The sequence below is a fragment of the Danio aesculapii genome, chromosome 21, assembly GCF_903798145.1.
Source record: "Danio aesculapii chromosome 21, fDanAes4.1, whole genome shotgun sequence".
NCBI classification, from domain to species: Eukaryota; Metazoa; Chordata; class Actinopteri; order Cypriniformes; family Danionidae; genus Danio; species Danio aesculapii.
In genome coordinates this window covers 9,760,061-9,780,015 of record NC_079455.1, presented here as the reverse complement: position 1 = coordinate 9,780,015, position 19,955 = coordinate 9,760,061, and the positions used below count along the sequence as shown (strand labels likewise).

The 19,955-nt window shown below is 33.5% G+C and overlaps 1 protein-coding gene across 1 annotated transcript in view; it reads right to left on the bottom strand.

Annotated features, from left to right (window-relative positions):
• Positions 1 to 19,112, bottom strand: part of lipia (lipase, member Ia) — a 23,530-nt gene extending 4,418 nt beyond the window's left edge. The window contains exons 1-6 of the mRNA XM_056446810.1: positions 19,002 to 19,112; positions 13,767 to 13,830; positions 6,020 to 6,390; positions 4,365 to 4,473; positions 2,626 to 2,727; positions 959 to 1,048 (exon numbers count right to left, since the gene is read on the bottom strand). Of these exons, the coding sequence (XP_056302785.1) occupies positions 959 to 1,048; positions 2,626 to 2,727; positions 4,365 to 4,473; positions 6,020 to 6,390; positions 13,767 to 13,830; positions 19,002 to 19,025 (760 nt within the window). The 5' untranslated portion in view covers positions 19,026 to 19,112. The remainder of the gene's footprint in view (positions 1 to 958; positions 1,049 to 2,625; positions 2,728 to 4,364; positions 4,474 to 6,019; positions 6,391 to 13,766; positions 13,831 to 19,001) is intronic.
• Between the last annotated feature and the right edge of the window lie 843 nt (positions 19,113 to 19,955).

Genomic DNA, 19,955 nt, shown 5'->3' with positions numbered 1-19,955 from the left:
AGAATGAGGTATTTGAGGTATAAAAAGTGCACAAATCTGTAGCATATAAATATAATTATTCTAAACTTGTTTGAAACCTTCAGGTAAGTGTGTTAAAGCAGGATTGGAACTAAACTCTGCAGGGCTACAGCCCTCTGGAAAATGAGTTTGACACTCCTAGGTTTAGAGAGTTAGACTTGTGATCAAACGGTTTCAGATTTGAGGATTTGCAGGGATTGTAGGAGGGGGACTGAATAACCAGCATGCTCTTCCACTCTTAACACCATGGCTGAGGTGAATTCTTTGAGCATGGCACTGAACCCAACTGCTTTGTGTTTATGTGTGTGTGTGTGTGTGTGTGTGTGTGTGTGTGTGTGTGTGTGTGTGTGAGAGAGTAAGGCACTTTAAATAAAAGAATCTGCTACATGGATAAAAATGTTCAAATCTACGCTATTTTATAGCATTCCTAAAGCACAAAAAGCACAGGTACTCTATATAAAATCCATGTTAGCAACAAAGCTAGATTCACCGGACAGACAGAAGCCCTGCTCATGACGTGAATCCACGTCTACTATTGTGAAGTGACAAGCGAATGAAGCGAATAAACTAAAAATGTTCACATGTCTATTTACTCTTGTATATCGCAATTTATTCGAGCGTGCTGCATCTGGTTTGAACACAGCACTATACAGCTACATGGCAAAGTGAATGCAAATGTTTATAAACTCTTTCATCAATCTGTGCTTCATTACATGCAATTTCCATGTAGGAAAATGAGCCTTGTGACAGGAAAACATCCAAAGCAATTTCCTGAACCTGAAAACAATGAAATAATAAAATGGCTAGCCCAGAGCCCTGAACTAAACCTGACTGAAAATGTCTGGAATATTTTGACAAACAATTTAACATGATAATATATGGAGTATTAGGTTACATTAATTACTTTTAGAAAATGCTAATAAAATGGTAAAAAGCTGACCTGATAGGATGGTTTTGGGACATCCTGGCTGATCTGCCCCTCCATTGGCATAGTAGTCGATGTGACCCAGAAGATTTCGATAGCCTAATGCTACAAAAAAAAAAAAAGCAAATATTTAAATTTAGACTTTCATTTTGAATGAACCAAGTGGTGTTTGCATGTGAATTGCAGTGTAGATTCCTGAAGAGAATCACGACCTCAACCTTATAATCATAACCTTTATTTAACCAGGTAAGTCAATTGAGAATGAGTTCTCATTTACAATGACGACCTGGCCTAGAGGCAACATGAAAAGCAGATGCAGTACAAAGCAGTAGGGACACAATACAATAAAAATTTCACAAATGCAGATAATAACATATAAAACCAATGAAAGACAAGCACAGTGATCTTGAACTATTGACTAAATGGAATTTTTAAAAGATGAAAGTGGAATGAAAGTGCTGAGCTATACTGCATATGATTCCAAGCATCAGCAGCAGAAAACTGAAAAGAGTAGCGACCAAATGAAGTGCGAACTTTGGGTATGCAAAGGTAAATGAAATTACTAGAGCGCAGATTTCGATGTGTTTCCTGAATGTTAGGAAGTGACTGTAAATATAGTGGAGTTTTTCCAATAAAAGTTTTGTAAGTGAACAGAAACCACTGAATTTGTCGACGTGATTGAAGAGAAGGCCAATTTAGTAAAGAATACAGTTGACCGTGATGAGTATTAAATGGCGGACCAGTAACAAAATGAATTGCTGCATGATAAATAACATCCAGTTTGTGAAAAAAAGTTTTTGAAGCTGATGTGTAAATTAAATCCCCATAATCCAGAATTGGTAATATTGTTAATTTGACCAAATGCTGCTTTGAAGAGTGAGTAAAGGATGATTTGTTTCTGTAAAGAAAACCAATGCGGGCTTTAACCTTTTTGAGCAGTTCATTTATGCGAGTTTCAAACGTCAGTTTCCCATTTAACCAGATACCAAGATATTTGTAGCAGTCAACATAATCAATCTCAGTACTGTCCAATGAGGAAATTTTAGGAGGAATCTCATCATGTGGTAAATTTCTATTGAAAACCATACATTTTGTTTTATTAGTATTTAAAACTAAATGAAGATTCGTAAAAAAAACTGGCTTGCAGCATAGAAAGTGCTGTAGTCAGAAAAGAACTAGATGTATAAATTATGGTATCATCAGCGTATAGATGTATGTAAGAATCACCTGCAGCAGAAGCAATATCATTAACATAAATGTTAAAAAGAGAAAGGGCAAAATAGACATGGGTCTGTAGCAATTTAAATCTGTTTTATCACCACCTTTAAAAGTGGAGTTACAGCAGCAGATTTCCAGTCTCTTGGTAGGACACCGGTTTGGAAAGAAAGGTTAAAACCCTTAAAGGGACAGCTCACCCCAAAATAAAAATTTACTTGCCATTTACTTACTTCAACTGGTTCTAAGTTTTTTTTTTACTATTGAGTGCAAAATAAGATATGGAAATACAATGAAAAGTCAATGGTTACTGATTTACAAATTCTGTAAAATATCTTCTTCATTCAACAGAAGAAAGAAAGTCAAAAAGGTTTGTGACAAGGGAAGGGTGAATAAACAATTGAAGAATTTGAAGTTTTGGGTGAACTATCCATTTAAGATGAAAGTCATTTGTTAGGTGAATGTACCATCCATGTCTGTGTGTAGGGCTTCCACAAACTGAGCATCAGAAGGGTCTAAACGGTCCTCAGGGGGCCGACCGTTGAACTCTGGCCCTGCTGGATCCAGTGCTGATTAAAACAAAGATACATTTTCATTGAAGATAATTTCTAAAACAAACACTGACATTTATTATTTACTTAAAGAGCCCATATTATGGGTTTTTGAAAATGCTCTTCCATATAGTGTGTCACACAGCTCTAAGTGAAGTGAAATGTCCAGCTAAGGCTTAAATCTGTAAGTGTACAGTGTTTAAAACTATTGATTCATCTATAAAAGAGTCGACTCATAGTGCTTCAAACAAGTCGTCTTGATAACGAGTCATTAGGTGTTTCGTGATGACGCGGCTACGAAACACAAGTAGTTGTGCGCGCAAACCCGGGAGATTTGAAACCTGCGGCCCCGCCCACTAACAGAAAAAAAGTCACACACACACACACACACAGACAGACACCGGTCGAATGAAGTCACGCTGTGCAGATGAATATTATTGACAGTTCACCCAAAGATGAAACCTCAGCAATATAGCCTAGCCTTGAGCTGTTCTAGTGCTTCTGGAAACTACTTGCTTGCAAAGAAGACTTCATCAGTTTGTTAAAGGAAGGATCAGTAAAGACTGTCAGAACATGGATCAGTGGATTATGAATCCGATTTTTCCTCCATTTCACAAGTGTAAGTACGTGCGATTAAAACTGTTGCCTCGTTTACTCTAGCTTGCAAATTATGTATTTAGTTGTGTTTTGTTACTTGTAACCTTGTGTACTGTATCAGGTTAACTCTTTATATTCTCATATCGCGTGTAAAGCCACATTGAAAACGCGACGCGTGCCGCTTTGTTTACGGATCGTCAGCTGTTCCTACACACATGCAACGGTCAGGTTTCAAAATAGTTCAGCTCAGGTTCGAGGTGAGGTGTCTAAATTGCACCCAGCAAGCTGAACTGGCGCTCTAGGCGTGTATGTCGTGTCCTCGGGGAGTAGTGTAATGTGTGTGTGTGTGTGTGTGTCTCCTCTGAGCAGGGTAACGTATGATCACGCCGCCCTCAACCCGATAGTGAAAACTAAAGGGACCCGTTAGTAAAGTGAGGACCGGGGCGGGGGGGGGGTATTCGCGGATATAACTAAGGACGCGGGTGGTGAGGGAGGTGTCGCCGACGCGCCCTCTCTATTCTGGACGCGCCGGCCCTGTGTGTGTGGGTGTGTGTATGACAAGAGCTGGTAGACTATGAAGGGCTAGGAGATCTCCTCGCCAGTTCTTGGACTTTTTGCTCAATAAATTAGTTAGTCGTCAGTATTTTCTAGTCCATCGTCTGTATTTACATTCACCCACTGGCAGCCAAAATCCACTATGAAGCGTGTATGCACTGTGACTACTTTTATATTGTTGATTATCTGCTGGGCATTTCACTCTGTCTCACGCTGAAGCCTTGTCCGTGTCGACCAATCGCAGCAGGCTGTCATCGGTCCAATCAGCGCAGATTAGCTTCGCGCTCAGGAGGGGTTTGGGAACAAATGAATCGCTGAACGATTCATATGGGAGTCGCTGGGATAATTAGGTAAAACTAAATGCAGATTATAAGACCATGAACGTGTTTTTTGACCTTGCATGCATATTAGACTGTTGTTGGAGACCCTTACAACCTAAATATGACCCTATTTCATGTATAATATGGGCTCTTTAAAGGAGTAGAAGAATCAAAGAATCTAACCTGTTATTCTACCAATTTTGCCATTAAAGTTGGCCCCAGTGAAACCTGAAATGTGGGCTCCCAGACTGACACCTATCATGTGTATGGAGCTGAGATTAGCCCCATTGTCCTAAAAATAATGTTGCAAAAAAAATAAAAAAATCAGTTACTTCATACATGAATATGCCAGAAAGCTACAGAAAATGAATGATTATAATGTGAAGTCTCTGTCTCAGCAAGGTAATGATTAACACACCACCATAAAACTTCTGCATGGTTCACCTGTGCACAGACAAACTTACTACCTTGTCAAGACTCTACATTTTGATTGGGCAAAAATATGTGCGCAGTATGATTGTCAAATTAAAGCAATCGTGAAATTAAAATTCACAGTTATTTCTAAAATACATGTTAAAGGTCTTGTTGTGAATGATTCCACCTGATTAAATGGCCATTATCAGTGTATATCAGCTGATAGATATGGGCCAGTAGGGGCCTTCTGTGCCTACTAGTAAGTTCAGAAGGCTGTAATCATCCATCCACATGGTTAATCAGCTATAGTAATTGAGAGGACTCCAGATCCACATCTGTTTTTACATTACTGTGACGGTTGAGTTTTGGGTTGTGGTAGGTGCAGATGTTAATAAAATACAATAAATGGGAAATTTAATAAACAATATAAATAACTCTTGTGGTTAATCAGCTATACTATTAGAGAAGACTCCAGATCCAGATCGGTTTTTACATTACTGTGACAGTTGGGTTTATGGTTGGGGTAGACGTTCACAAAATACATAAAATGGGAAATTTAATAAATAATATAAATAATTCTCGTTACTTCCGGCTGCAGCCATATGTGATCTATAGCTGATTAACCATGTGGATGGATTAATATAGCCTTCGGAGTCTTCTAGTAGGTGCAGAAATCCCCTACTGACCATACCTATCAGCTGATAACCACCGATAACGCCCATTTAATAGAGTGATAACATTCAAATCTGCTGATGATTCAATTGTGGCTTTTTAAAGATTTATCTGGATTTAAGTTTGAACCAAGTCTACGTTGTGCGGCGCTGCGCATGGTCTAACAGGGTTGAGCTTATTCTCTTAATAAGTTATAGGTGTGTTTTAAGAATAAACCAATCAGAGTCTCATGATAGAGCCCATTAACTTCAAATTTAGAATAGAATTTGTTCAGATATTTACCTTTGATTCTCTGTCAATTTTGTAAAATGTTTTGTATAATACATATTTTATGTATTCTAAAAACATACACTTGTAGATTTATCAATTTCATAAACGTACAAGTACATAACTTTAACTGTTTTAACTACTTTAACTATTTAAGCATAAAAATGTTTCACTTTATTGAAAATGTTTCACGTTAGCTACAATCTGACAAATGTCTTCTTTAAAATGAATCCAAGATTAAATCTGTGCACCAAAATGTTGGCAATCTTTTAAGTTCAACGTTATTTTCATGTCTATGTTCAAAAATATAGGGCAACAATTAAGGCCTTAATTAACATGAAGTGACAAACACATTTGTTGTCCTATCATTTTCAAACTGTGTGCCATTTCAGACACATATTCATGACTTTTATAAAAAAAAAACATATACCGGTATCTTTTATTTGAAAAAAAAAAAAAAAAAAAAGCATCAAGATTTCGTTTACCTTCATTTTTTGGATGAGGTCAGTAAGATTATTAGCCACCTTGCGTGTATTTTTCACAACTTGCCAGTAGTTCATGTTGGTTGCGCCGCGATTCCAATCCACCACGATAACATTCATATCGCGGCGGATCAGAAGAAACTCCACAAATTGTTTCAGCCAAACTGGGGGTGAGCCGGTGGGCCGGTACCCATGGATGAGGAAGGTGGTAACGGAGCTGACATTGAAGTGAGAATTACTCAAAGGCTCCTGGTGAGAAAGCAGCTGACCGCAGGATGGATCGGCTCGTGTGTAAAGCAGCAGTCTAACTTTCAAAGATGTACCGGCGAGGGAGTCTTTAAAGTTAAGGTCTGTCATCTCATCACATTTCTGAGCTTTAGGAAGAAAGAAAACAATGTTCAAGGCTCAACTTTTTTGTCAAAGGAAGTACTTGATAACAAGAAAATAATACAAAACAAAAGGTTTCACATAATCAATAGTACTGTATATTTTTAATCACAAGTTTCACTGTAAAAATGTTGGGTTCCACACTAACACAAATATATATATTAATATATTCTATGTGAAGTTGCTTTGACACAATCTTCATTGTAAAATAACTATAGAAATAAAGGTGAATTGAAAAAATTCATTAAGTGAACTTAACCGTTTTTACTAATTTAAGTGGATTGAACATAAAACAATTGTCCCCCCAAAAATCGTCTTGATTCAGCTCATTTGAAATTAGTAATTTGAACAAGCAGCTATATACACATACATAAATACATACATACATACATACATACATACATACACACATATATATATACACATACATACATGTATATACACATATTATATACACATATACATATATACACGTACATATATACACATATACACACACACACACACACACACACACACACACATACATACATACATACACAGAATAAAAACAACATTACACTGCAAAAAAGCTATTTTTTATTGTTTCCCATCAAAATATCTAAAAATTCTTGAATGAAAAAGCAATTTTTAGACTCGTCATAATTTAGTTTGTTCTTAAAACAAGGGGAAAAAAAAAATCTGCCAATGGGGTAAAAAAGTGAAAACAAGATTATTTTGCTTACACCGTATACAGATTATTTAGCTTGTTTTGAGGAAAAACGCACTTAATTTTAACGCACTTAATTTCTGAAAACAAGACATTAATTTTTGATCATTTAGAAAATGCTTTTTAAAGAAATTTTTAATATTTGGACTATAAACAAAACAACACTTTAATTGTAAAGCATTTTTTGCATTTTTATTTTTATTTGTACTGAATTTTTTTTTCTAACATTTTGATTTTGAACAAAGCCCAGGATCCACCCAACAAAAAAGTTAAATAAATTAAAAACAGTAACAATGATATATCTGATACAATATCTGATACAGTCCCTCTCATATTTAACCAAACTTGTACAGTTTTTTTACTGGCACCATTTATTTTTACTGTGGTGTATTCAAAACTATTGTGGTGTATGTGGTGTATTCCGAGCCTCCAGAATAGATCAGTTGGAGCAGATGGATCTAGCCATAGTTTCAGGACTGTTTTTTTTTTTTTTTATGCAGCAGCAGCAGCAGCAGTCGGAACAAATGACAGAAACTTCTTTGTTTGATGGATAAGGAGAGTGATGAATTGTCCAGCATGAGAAAAAGCAACGGGTCGCATTGGATCTGAGTTTCTATTAGTTGTAATAGAAGGTCTCATACCTTGCTCCAGAATAATGCAATTTGGCGACATTCCCAGAATATATGTTTACAAATACCTTGTCAGTTTTATTTGTTTTTAATTATTTACATTAATTTTTGCAACATTCTCTGGAATAAATAGAATTTTATAAAAAATTTAATTACCATATTCCAAATAATATAAAAGGTTGTACAGTTTGCCATTGTTGTTTTAATTGCATGCTACATTTTAAAGAATTTAAATTTGCACTTTTATTATCTAAATAATAATAATAATAATAAACATTGTTTTCTGGCTTTGGATGAACAGTTGAAGTCAGAAGTATTAGCCCCCCGCAATTATTAGCCCCCTGTTTATTTTTTCCCCAATTTTTGTTTAATGGACAGAAGATTTTTTTAACACATTTCTAAATATAATAGTTTTAATAACTCATTTCTAATAACTGATTTATTTAATCTTTGCTATGATGACAGTAAATGATATTTGACTAGATATTTTTCAAGACACTTCTATACAGCTTAAAGTGACATTTAAAGGCTAAACTAAGTTAATTAAGTTAACTAAGCAGGTTAGGGTAATTAGGCAAGTTATTGTATAATGATGTTTTTTTCTGTAGACTATCGAAAAAAAAATTGCTTAAAGGGGCTAATAATATGGACCTTAAAATGGCTTCTAAAAAATTAAAAACTGCTTTTATTCTAGTCGAAATAAAACAAATAACACTTTCTCCAGTAGAAAAAATATTATCAGACATACTGTGAAAATTTCCTTGCTCTGTTAAATATCATTTGGGAAAAAATCTCTATGTAACCTTTTCAGGTCAATGAGTCTTGATTTAAATTTATTTTTTTTTTTTACAAGACTTTTATGTATTTTTACAGAAAAACACAGGACAAATTAAGCAAACAATGCCATATGTTTCAAGATCCATAACTTTAGGCCACAATTATTTTTTTAAATGTCCCTTCCAAATCCTGGAGGGACTGCATATTGTAAGAGACCTTTTAACCCATTTGTGCTCAAATTTTTAAAAATGGTTTCATGCATGTAGCCTTGTTAATAATGTCCTATATGAACATGTTTTGCATTTATTTTCTCCAGGTTTTTAATTTTTTTAAAAGATATTTGTATTTGAATATGCAAATATGGCCAAATATGTTGTAAGAACTCTTCAATGTAAAATTAGCATAGAAGGAGGGGATTTGGCATTCTAACTCAAATCAATTGCTTTCAAAAGATCAATTCATATTCATAAACACTTTTATTATGTTTAAAATTAGAAAACCATTTGATATGAACCCCCTGAAAATGATCTATCATATAATTTCATGAATATGAAACTAATCCATTTGTCTTAAAGTGAATAAACACACACTAGTTTCCTTGAACAGACTTCTGTGTGTCAAAAAGATAAATAACAAAAAGTCATCTAACAAAAATATTTTCAGTAAATCTCGCTAGACTTTTGTAGACATCTGACAGAATTAGTCAGACAGCCAGTAATAATTAAAGCTGCTGATTCTGTTTGTGGAGTTGTTTAATGATCCTGATGAGCTGAGATTTTGAGAGATTTATTGAGTTTTCAGTTGAGTTCCTACGGCCATGTCCACACAGGTATTTTTGTAAACAAAATTTTTTTTCTCAATTTTCTAGACCACACCCTGACAAGAGTTTTCAAAAATGTGGGTTTCAGTGATTGATACTGTGTTTTTGTATAGAAAAAAGCTGCAATTTAGACAAAACCCATGTTTGTGTGGACAGCAGGGTCTAAGGTTGTGACTGAATTTGGTTGTAGTTTTGTGTTTTTTTTTTATTGAACTCCTGTTAAAAAGCAGAATCATTATTCTCTGTTCAATCAGCACTTTAACTCTGCTCCAGTGTTATTTTAACTCTTTGTAGGAGTGGGACCAGTTGGAGATGTTAATTTTACTCTGAGGATTTTGCTGTGTATCAAATTGTGTATCAAAAAAGTCTACTTTAATGTAAAAATACCAGTTAAATGATTAAGTTATGTTTAGATGGGGTATTATGAAAGCAAAAGTCATTAAACAAGACCAATAACATTGATTTATGACCTTATTAACACATTATCCCCTAATTCCCCATGATTTATGTACTTACAAGGTATTTGCCCACCGCTTTGACAAAGTATACAAAAAATTATAGATCTCTTGGAAGATTTTATATTAAAAGTTTTGTTTGGAAAAAATAATTTTTTGTATTATGAAAATTGCCTTAATTTGGGAGGGTTTGCCTCCATTTTCAATCCTGAAATTAGGGGTAGGAAGCTGAAGGTCTCATGTGACAGGAAGTAAATAAATTCCTTTTTTTTTTTCTTGAAATCTTCTATTTGGTTGTTTGTTTGCAAGTCATTGAGAAATTAAACATGAATAAAATGTAGAACATTACTTATAAAAGGAAAATGACAACTATAAACTTCAGCAACTACAGTTGGTGGTGGGCTTAAATAGGTTAAATAGCACAATGGGGGACTTTAAATTGAATTATCTGCTAAATTTCAGTATCATTATACACTCTAAATCATAGGTCTCAGCTATGCCGCAGCTCTGCACGGTTTTGCTCCAACCTTATTCTAATACAGCTGATCTAACTAATCAAGGTGTTCAAGACTACTCTTAGGGCTGGAGCAAAACTGTGCAGAGCTGCGGCCCCTTCAGGAATTGAATTTGAGACCTATGATCTAATATCTTTAAAATAGCCTCCTCGGTGACAGCTATTTTAAATAGTTTTAAATTCATCATAATTTAGGCTACTCATTCTCCAACTGTTCAAAATCTGTTTGAGTTTCTTTCTTCTGTTGAACACAAAGGAAGATATACTGAAGTATGTTGGGAAAAAGGCCATAGCTACTTCCATAGTCATTTTTTGGTGCTACTACTAATGTTAATGGCTGATGTTTTCCAACATTCTTCAGAATATCTTCTTTTGTGTTCATCATAAAAAAAAGAAATTCACAAAACTTTAAAACTACTTGACTGAGTAAATGATTAATTTTTTGGGGGTGAACTACCCTTTTAACAGCAATTATAATCAGTTACCAGGACTGCAAAATAAAACGAATATAACTGCTAATTAAAACTACATCAAAAGCAGTTCAGTCACTCTCTTGGTTGGGTGGGCGTACATCTGTGTCGAAAATGTGTTCACAACCACAGCAAGAGTGTAAAATTCCACCCATTTTCACAGAAAAACAACATAACAAAAGCCTTGCCCACTTGGCAACACTAAGTCTCTGCAGAACAGTGACGGGACTTTCCAAATCAGAACTTGAGACCATAATGAAAGGGTATCATCTAATACACCCACCTTCAGACTCAGGAGAGTTTTCTAAGTAAGTAAAAATTGCAGGACAGTGTCCCTGTAGGAGTGGTAATTGACATCCCTAGCCTAATTTGCTGCTAGAAATGGTATTGCTTACAGTCTTATGTCAGTACGATCTCAATAATAATTCATGCAGAAGACATGACGTAAAAACATTCAGCCAAATTCACATGCACAAAATCAAGTACACGTGTGCAAAAAATAAAATTATATATATATATATATATATATATATATATATATATATATATATATATACATATATATACACACACACACATACACTCACCGGCCACTTTATTAGGTACACCTTACTAGTACCGGGTTGGACTCCCTTTTGCCTTCAGAACTGGCTTAATCCTTCGTGACATAGATTCAACAATGTACTGGAGATATTCATCAGAGATTTTGGTCCATATTGACATGATAGCATCACGCAGTTGCAGCAGATTTGTCGGCTGCACATCCATGATGCGAATCTCCCGTTCCACTACATCCCAAAGGTGCTCTATTGGATTGAGTTCTGGTGTTTTTGACTCATTGTCATGTTCAAAAAACTAGTCTGAGATGATTTGCGTTTTATGACAAGGTGCGTTATCCTGCTGTAAGTAGCCATCAGAAGATGGGTACACTGGGGTCATAAAGGGATGGACATGGTCAGCAACAATACTCAGGTAGGCTGTGACATTGACGTGATGCTCAACTGGTACTAACGGGCCCAAAGTGTGCCAAGAAAATATCCCCCACCACCACCAGCCTAAACCGTTGATACAATTCATGTTTTCATGTTGTTGATGCCAAATTCTGACTCTACATCTGAATGTAGCAGCAGAAATCGAGACTCATCAGACCAGGCAACGTTTTTTCCAATCTTCCATTGTTCAATTTTTGTGAGCCTGTGCGAATTGTAGCGTCAGTTTCCTGTTCTTAGCTGACAGGAGTGGCACCCGGTGTGATCTTTTGCTGCTGTAGCACATCCGCCTCAAGGTTGAATGTGTTGTGCGTTCAGAGATGCTTATCAGCATACCACAATTTTAACAAGTGGTTATTTGAGTTACTGTTTCTATCAGCTCTAACCATTCTGGCCATTTTCCGCTGATCTCTGGCATCAACAAAGCATTTGAGCCCACAGAACTGCCACTCAATGGATATTTTCTCTTTTTCGAACCATTCTCTGTAAACCCTAGAGATGGTTGTGTGTGAAAATTCCAGTAGATCAGCAATTTCTGAAATACACCCATGCCACATTCAAAGTCACTTAAATTACCTTTCTTCCCCATTCTGATGCTTGGTTTGAACTGCAGCAGATCATCTTGACCATGTCTACATGCCTAAATGCATTGAGTTGCTGCCATGTGATTGGCTGATTAGAAATTTGCATTAACGAGCAGTTGGACAGGTGTACCAAATAAAGTGGCTGGTGATTGTATGTGTATATTCACAAAAACAATTCACATACACAAAATAAAATACATATCCATAAAATATGTTTTGCAAATGCAGTGGTGTACAAAAAGTTTGCGAGTTCATCCTGAATGAGAATGTGCAAATCCTCTTTCACGTACATTTATTTTACATATTACTAAAGCACAACAGGCAGTTCATTCTGCTGTGGCGACCTCTGAATTAGAGACTAAGCTGAAGGACAATGAATGAATGAAGGAAACTAAGCTTTTTGGTCAGTCAAAGTCAGGGAATTTAATTTGGCTTGGAACCCCGGGTATCCTGTTCTCTGTTCGTCATACTGAAGAGGATCAGACTGCACAAAAGGTGTGGATGGTGGAGCACATTCTTTTACAGGAAAAAATTTATTTATTTGTTTTACAATTATTGAATTTGTTTTATTTTACAATACAAACGTAATAATAAAATATTATTGTTAATTATATTCAATTTGTTACAAAAAGTACTGATAAGAGAACCATTAAAGTACTGAGCCGATAAGTGGTATCGATAAAAGAAGTAATAAAATCTTAACGATACCCATCCCTAGTTACAGTAATTGGAGTATTTGTAATTTGTTACTTTACACCACTGATGGCCACACTTTATCAATAAGTATCATTCATTCATTCATTCATTCATTCAATCTCCTTCAGCTCAGTCCATTATTTATCAGGAGTCGCCACAGCAGAATGAACCGCCAACTATTCCAGCATATGTTTTCCAGCATTCCAGCGGATGCTCTCCACACAGCATGCAAACTCCACACAGAAATGCCAACTGGCCAAGCTTGGACTCGAACCAGCAACCTTCTTGCTGTGAGGCAACAATGCTAACCACTGAGCCACCATGCCACCCTCAATTAGAATGACAGTTTAAGAGAAAAAAAATTGCTGGGTTCCATACAATTTTTGTTGGGACAACACGAAGGAATTAAGTTAAATTGTTAGTTGTTGCACATTTAAGTGGATTGAGCAAAACAATTAATTTGTCCCCTGAAAAACTCAAGAATTGTGTTGTTTCAGCTCATTTTAAATAAGTAGTTTGAACAAACACCAAACATACTTTTTGAGTGTACCATGAATGTATTACACTATGTCTTCTGAAAGGAAAAAAGCACAATGAAGAGAACACATTTCAGAGAATGTCAATGGGTTGTTCAAAGAAAACATCATTTAGTTTTTATAGAAACTGGAAAAGCAAACAATGGAGTAAATGTGAATTTGAGTGCATTATGTGCAACATTACCTCTGTGAGTGTCAAACAACATCAATGTGACATATAAGAGCCACCAAAAGAATGTCCTGTAGATCTGCAAAAGACAAGAACGCAGCAGATTTCACACCATAGAAAAAGTGAGAAATGTTTTTATACTGCAATGTAGCACGGTTTCACAGTTAGTTGCACCCATTTTTCTTGTAAATCAAGCATCACATATTTTGCTCATATCGAAACCACAAGTTTCCAATTCACCACATTCCACATACTGTACACTCCCACACTGTCATGCTTTTTGTTATTATCATTTTTAGAAATTCTTTGTTGTCGATTTATTTTTAATATGTGTATATATGAGATTCACTTCTACTTAAAATAAATGAAAATGGTACATTTTGTTTAGGCGACTGGCTGGATTTAAATACAATTTTGTAGTATTAATTGCAGCTAATTTTTGTTTTGTTTAAAGCAATGATCTTTCCACACTGTAATTGTTTTAATATGCGTCAAATTTTGCCCAACATTTTTATTTATTTATTTTTTTTATTTTGAAGAATTGCACTATAATTATCTATATAACAATAATAAAAAAGATTTAGTTTTCTGGCCTTGGTTATATGTAACCCTATTCAGTTCCTCCAGGATTTTGTCTATTTTTACTGCTATACTTTTGGGGCACAATGGGGCACTTTAAGCGAAATTAACTGCTAAATTTCAGTATCATTATACACTCTACACTCTCAGAAATAAAAGTACAAAATCTGTCATCGAAGTGGTACTTCTTCAAAAGCCTGAAAGTGTATAGGGGGTAGTTCACCTAAAAATCATAATTTTGTCAGCGTTTATAGGCTACTCATCCTCCAATATTTATGAACCTGATTGAGTTTCTTCCTTCTGTTTAACACTATGGAAGATATGCTGAAGAATGCTGGGGGAAAAAAACAGCCATTGCAAGGGCGTAGAATTGGCATGAACGAAGGGGACGTGTCCCCACCAATATACACCAATTGCTGAAATGTCCCAAAAATTTTATCAACTTCAAAATAAAGTACTGCTTCATAAACTCTTAACCTATAAGTCAAGTTCACCGTAATACTATTAACCAAGGCTGTGCAATTAATCAAAATTCAGTTTCAATTTTGGCCTCCATAATTATAAAAAAACAAAACAATAATCGAGATAAAACAGTAAAATTACATCACACACAACTCTCTAAATTCCTCTACATTCATACCTCCTCAAAGCCTGAAGAAATGAAGAATGAAGAAAAATCATGTAAATTGCAGACTTTTGCAGCATGGCAAAGGATGTTATTTGTATTATTATGTGTTTATTTTATATTATTATGTACTTTATTCATGTTTTTAAAAGCGTGAAACAGACTTTGTGCCCTTCAATGCATGTTCTCTAGGGATGTATGTCCCCACCAACGTCAAGAGCGTATCTATGCCCTTGAGCCATTGACTTCCACTGCCATTTTTGTTCCTATAAGGTTTTTCCCCCAACAGTCTTCAGAATATTGTCTTTTGTGTTAAATAAAAGAAAGAAATTCACAGAACTTTAAGGCCACTTAAATGTGAGGAAATAATCAGGAAATTTTTACACTTTTGTGTAAACTATCCCTTTTAAGTATAATCTGAGTTGCCAGGACTGTCAAATCTAACAGCTAATCAAAACTCCACCAAAAGTAGCTCAGTCACTCTTTCACTGATTTTTGTTTTGTTTTAAGCAATGATCTTTCCACATCGTAATTTTTTTAATATGTTCAATTTTTTTTTTTTTGCATTTTGGCAAACAATTGTCATCACAATGAAAGTAAAACATAAAAAAAATTTGTTCCCTAGTAATGTTTACCGTAAATACTGACAGAATTATTTTTTTCTAAATTTAAAATGTAAAAAAAATGCACTATAATAAATGCTTGGTTACACACAATCGATTTGTGTTGAGACAACATGAAGGGATTAAGTTAAAGTTAGTTTTTACAAATGTAAGTGGATTGAACATAAAACAATTAAGCTGTGCCCCCCAAAAAATAAACAATAGGTAGGTAGGTAGGTTGCTTTATTTATACCCGAAGGTTTGCAGTCAAGAGTCCTCATCTCATAACAATGCCACACAATAAAAGCTCACATAGTAACAACAACAAATTAATATTAACACATAAACATAAAAACACTTATAAAGAATAAATAAATCACCCTCCCCCAAATAAATGTTTAAAACAATCTAAAATGTACAATTCGCTTGGTCATTTCCAAAAATCTCATATATTTTATCAAACTATTAAAATGATCATATTTGATCAATTATAACATTTTATTTACGACCCCTTGGGGTTACTATACTAGATTAACATCACAGCAATAGCGTTAGTTGGAGCAGATTTATTTTGCTGTACAATATTAAACTTGACACCTTTATGGCACTAACATACATTAAAAATTAAGGCCACAACTGAACAAGGAGGATAATCTCCAAGTGTCTCCAAGTATCCAAAATTAAACCAAGAATAGTGTTGTGCTCTAAACATTGTGCCCACCATTCTCATTAAGTGAGGTTAATATTAAATTAAACAAATGAATAATGATTATAAAAAATATATATATGGTTATAAGACTGTTGCACTTTTTTGTGTTTCCAATAGGCTTATGTTTATATAACTCCTATTGTGTGACCACCTCCAAGCATAGTGGGGGTCGCAAGTCACTGGAGTTGTTATTTTTGGAGTCGCCGGCTGAAAAGTTTGAGAACCCCTGGTGTAAAAGATGAGCAGTGTCACTTAAAATTGAATGTGATTCTCTTTAGGTGTACACAGCCTCTAGATTGGCTACTAACACCCCAGTTAGCTTACTGAACAATTTAACTATTTGATTTAGTGAGTTTTTATTCTTGACAGAGAGATTCCCAAACCCTGATACCAAAGCAAAAGATAAAACGGATTCAAGAAAAGCATGGTAAAAAAAAAGTCATCATGTGTTTATCAATATGGAAATGATTTAACTTTCTCAAAAAGAATAGTCACTGGTGCCCTTTTTTTTACACACAGCTGCACAATTCTCATCAAAGGAAACTTTAGAGTCAATAATTGTGCTAATGTATTTGTGTGATCGCACACTTTCCTCAGTCTGATTTTTAATGGAAGTGTTTACCTGTGTGTGAGCAGCCTTCCTAAAATCAATGATCATATCTGTTGTCTTTAATACATTTAACTGAAGATATGACTCCTCACACTATGTGAAAAAAGTGTTGTCCCAGTTCATTTTAAATAAGTAGTTTAAACAAAATGTCATTTTTAGAGTATGTGAGAATCAGGTTTACGAGATTAAAAGGATAGTTCACTCAGAAATTAATATTCTATCATCATTTGCTCACACTGTACTTGTTTCTTTGTTCTGTTGAAAAAAAAAAAAAAAAAAAAAAAAAAAAAAAAAAAAAAATAATAATAATAATAATAATAATAATAATAATAATAATAATAATAATAATAAATAAATATATATATATATATATATATATATATATATATATATATATATATATATATATATATATATATATATATATATATATATATATATATATATATATATATATATATATATATATATATATATATATATATATATATATATACACACACACACACACACACACACATACACATACACACATTTATATATATATATACACACATATATATATATATATATAGGTTTTTTATATAAGCCGGTACTTTACAGTACTTTAGAAATACTCAAAAATGTCTCTGTCAATGTTTTTAAACAATTTGATTTTATTTACCAAAGTCACGAGAGTGGAAATTTCACATCTGTCACATCCATAACGCAGAGATGTCACATCCATAACGAAGCGCTTCCCTCATAAATGCAAAAATATTAAATCAAATCAAATCAATAGTTTGTTATATAGAGAGCCAACTCTTATCTTTTTGATTAGCATTATTTTTTTGGGTTTGCACAGTTTAATTCACAGAATTTCTACAAAGCAGGTTGCATAGTGCAAACTCGTATAACTGCAAACTCGTTTTTTGGTCACATCCTTAATGCATGTTTATTTTCCACATTTAAAGTACAAAACATGTTTACAGACTCATATTTTTCTGATCCCATAACTATGTTGTCAGGTTTTAATGAAAATATAAACAGATGTTTTAATATAATGTCAACATATACTTTCTCTGTGGATTTATGCTTTGAGATTTTACTGCAAATGTCACATCCATAATGCTGGAACTGCTCATATATATATATATATATATATATATATATATATATATATATATATATATATATATATATATATATATATATATATATATATACATACATGCATACATACATACATATATAGATATACATATATAAGGAAGTTAGAAAACTTTAACCATTGACTTTTATTGTTTGTTTTTTTTACAATGGATATCAAGGGTTATTGGATTTCATCTTTCTTCAAGATATCTTATTTTGTGTTCAACACAATAAAGAAACTCATAAAGGCTTAAAACCACTTGAGTGAACTTTCATTTTTGGGGTGAACTACCCCTTTGATAGCAGATATATAAACTAGTATTAGCTCAGCATTAAAGCTACTGAACTCAAATAAAATATGCACCACTGCACAATGAACTCAAACAAACAGTCTGTGTGTTTTAGAGGCTCGTTGTCAGATTGTGTACATTTTAAAGACTCTAAAGCTGCAATTGAGTTGGTTTTATATTCACACATTCAGATTTTCTCCTTAATAATATAATTTCAGAAAAGTATTCTTAGCACATTCTAAACAGGGAAATCATATTAGCAGCCAATGGCTACAAAACATTGTTCATAGTCAAATAAATAGTGCTAATGTGGTTTTGAAGTCATACTTGCATGTGATTTCAGACCATATATTCAAAGTACCATGGCAAATAATATAGGGTGCATGCCACTGAACGAATGTGCAAATATAAAACCAACTTTACCTCAACCTAAAAGAAGACAAACTGGTTTTACCCTGCTGCTAGGAGTGGTATAAGAATGTGAATAAGTTCTCACACAACTTGAACATATCACATTTACATTAACTGTGTCTTCAGTTAAAACAACATAGGCACTGAATTTGAAAAACTTCTAATGTAGACAGTCCCACCAACATAAACCAGCAGTCATGTACTAATTGGACATAAACCATGTATAAACAAACTAACAACAGAAATTACAACTATCTAAGGAATTGCATACAAGAATAGAAGAGACAGCTTACCATGTTGGAGGAGCAATCAGACATTTACATCTGACAGTAAGAGTTTACATTGAGTGTTTCAGACATTTCATTTGAACACACCAGGAAATACTAAGGAGACACTTGCTGAGCAGCTCCTCCTTTACAGCTCCACCCACCATTCCTACAAACATTCACCTACAGGTGGCACATTCCTGAAATTTGATCCCGATCGCCTGCACTACTTGTTGAAGGTGAAGAAAAAAACAATGCGGCAACTCATATGAAACAAGGCATTTGAAACAAATGAGTTTACATTGAATTAAATATGTAATGTGTGTAGTTTTGGGGAAATATATATATATATATATATATATATATATATATATATATATATATATATATATATATATATATATATATATATATATATATATATATATATATATATATATATATACATAAATATTTAAAAAAATTCAAGAAGAAATGTGAATTATAATTTCTAAAACTATTTATTTATTTATTTATTTATTTTATTTTTTATAATTTATTAAATATTTAATAAATGTAACATATACACACACACATATATGTGTGTGTGTGTATATGTTAAATTGATTAAACATTTAATAAATTATAAAAAATAAATACATATATATATATTGTTTCCTTGAACTAACTAATTTTGTCAACAAAAATTTTAATATAATTTAATTTGATTTAAAAATTAATTTGATTTATTATTTATTTACTTCTTAAAAATGTAAAAGCTCATATTGCTACTCTGTATATTAAGCACACTTTTAATATTGTTTATTGTTTAATATTTATTATTTATTTAATCATTTTTATTTAATCATTTTTAATCATTTGAGGATGTTTTTTTTTACTTTGTTTAAGTAAAATGTATTGCAAAAACTGAGAGATTCCTTTATGTTATCTAATGCTTAAAACTAATATATGATTAAAATTATTGTGTAAATTATCCCCTTA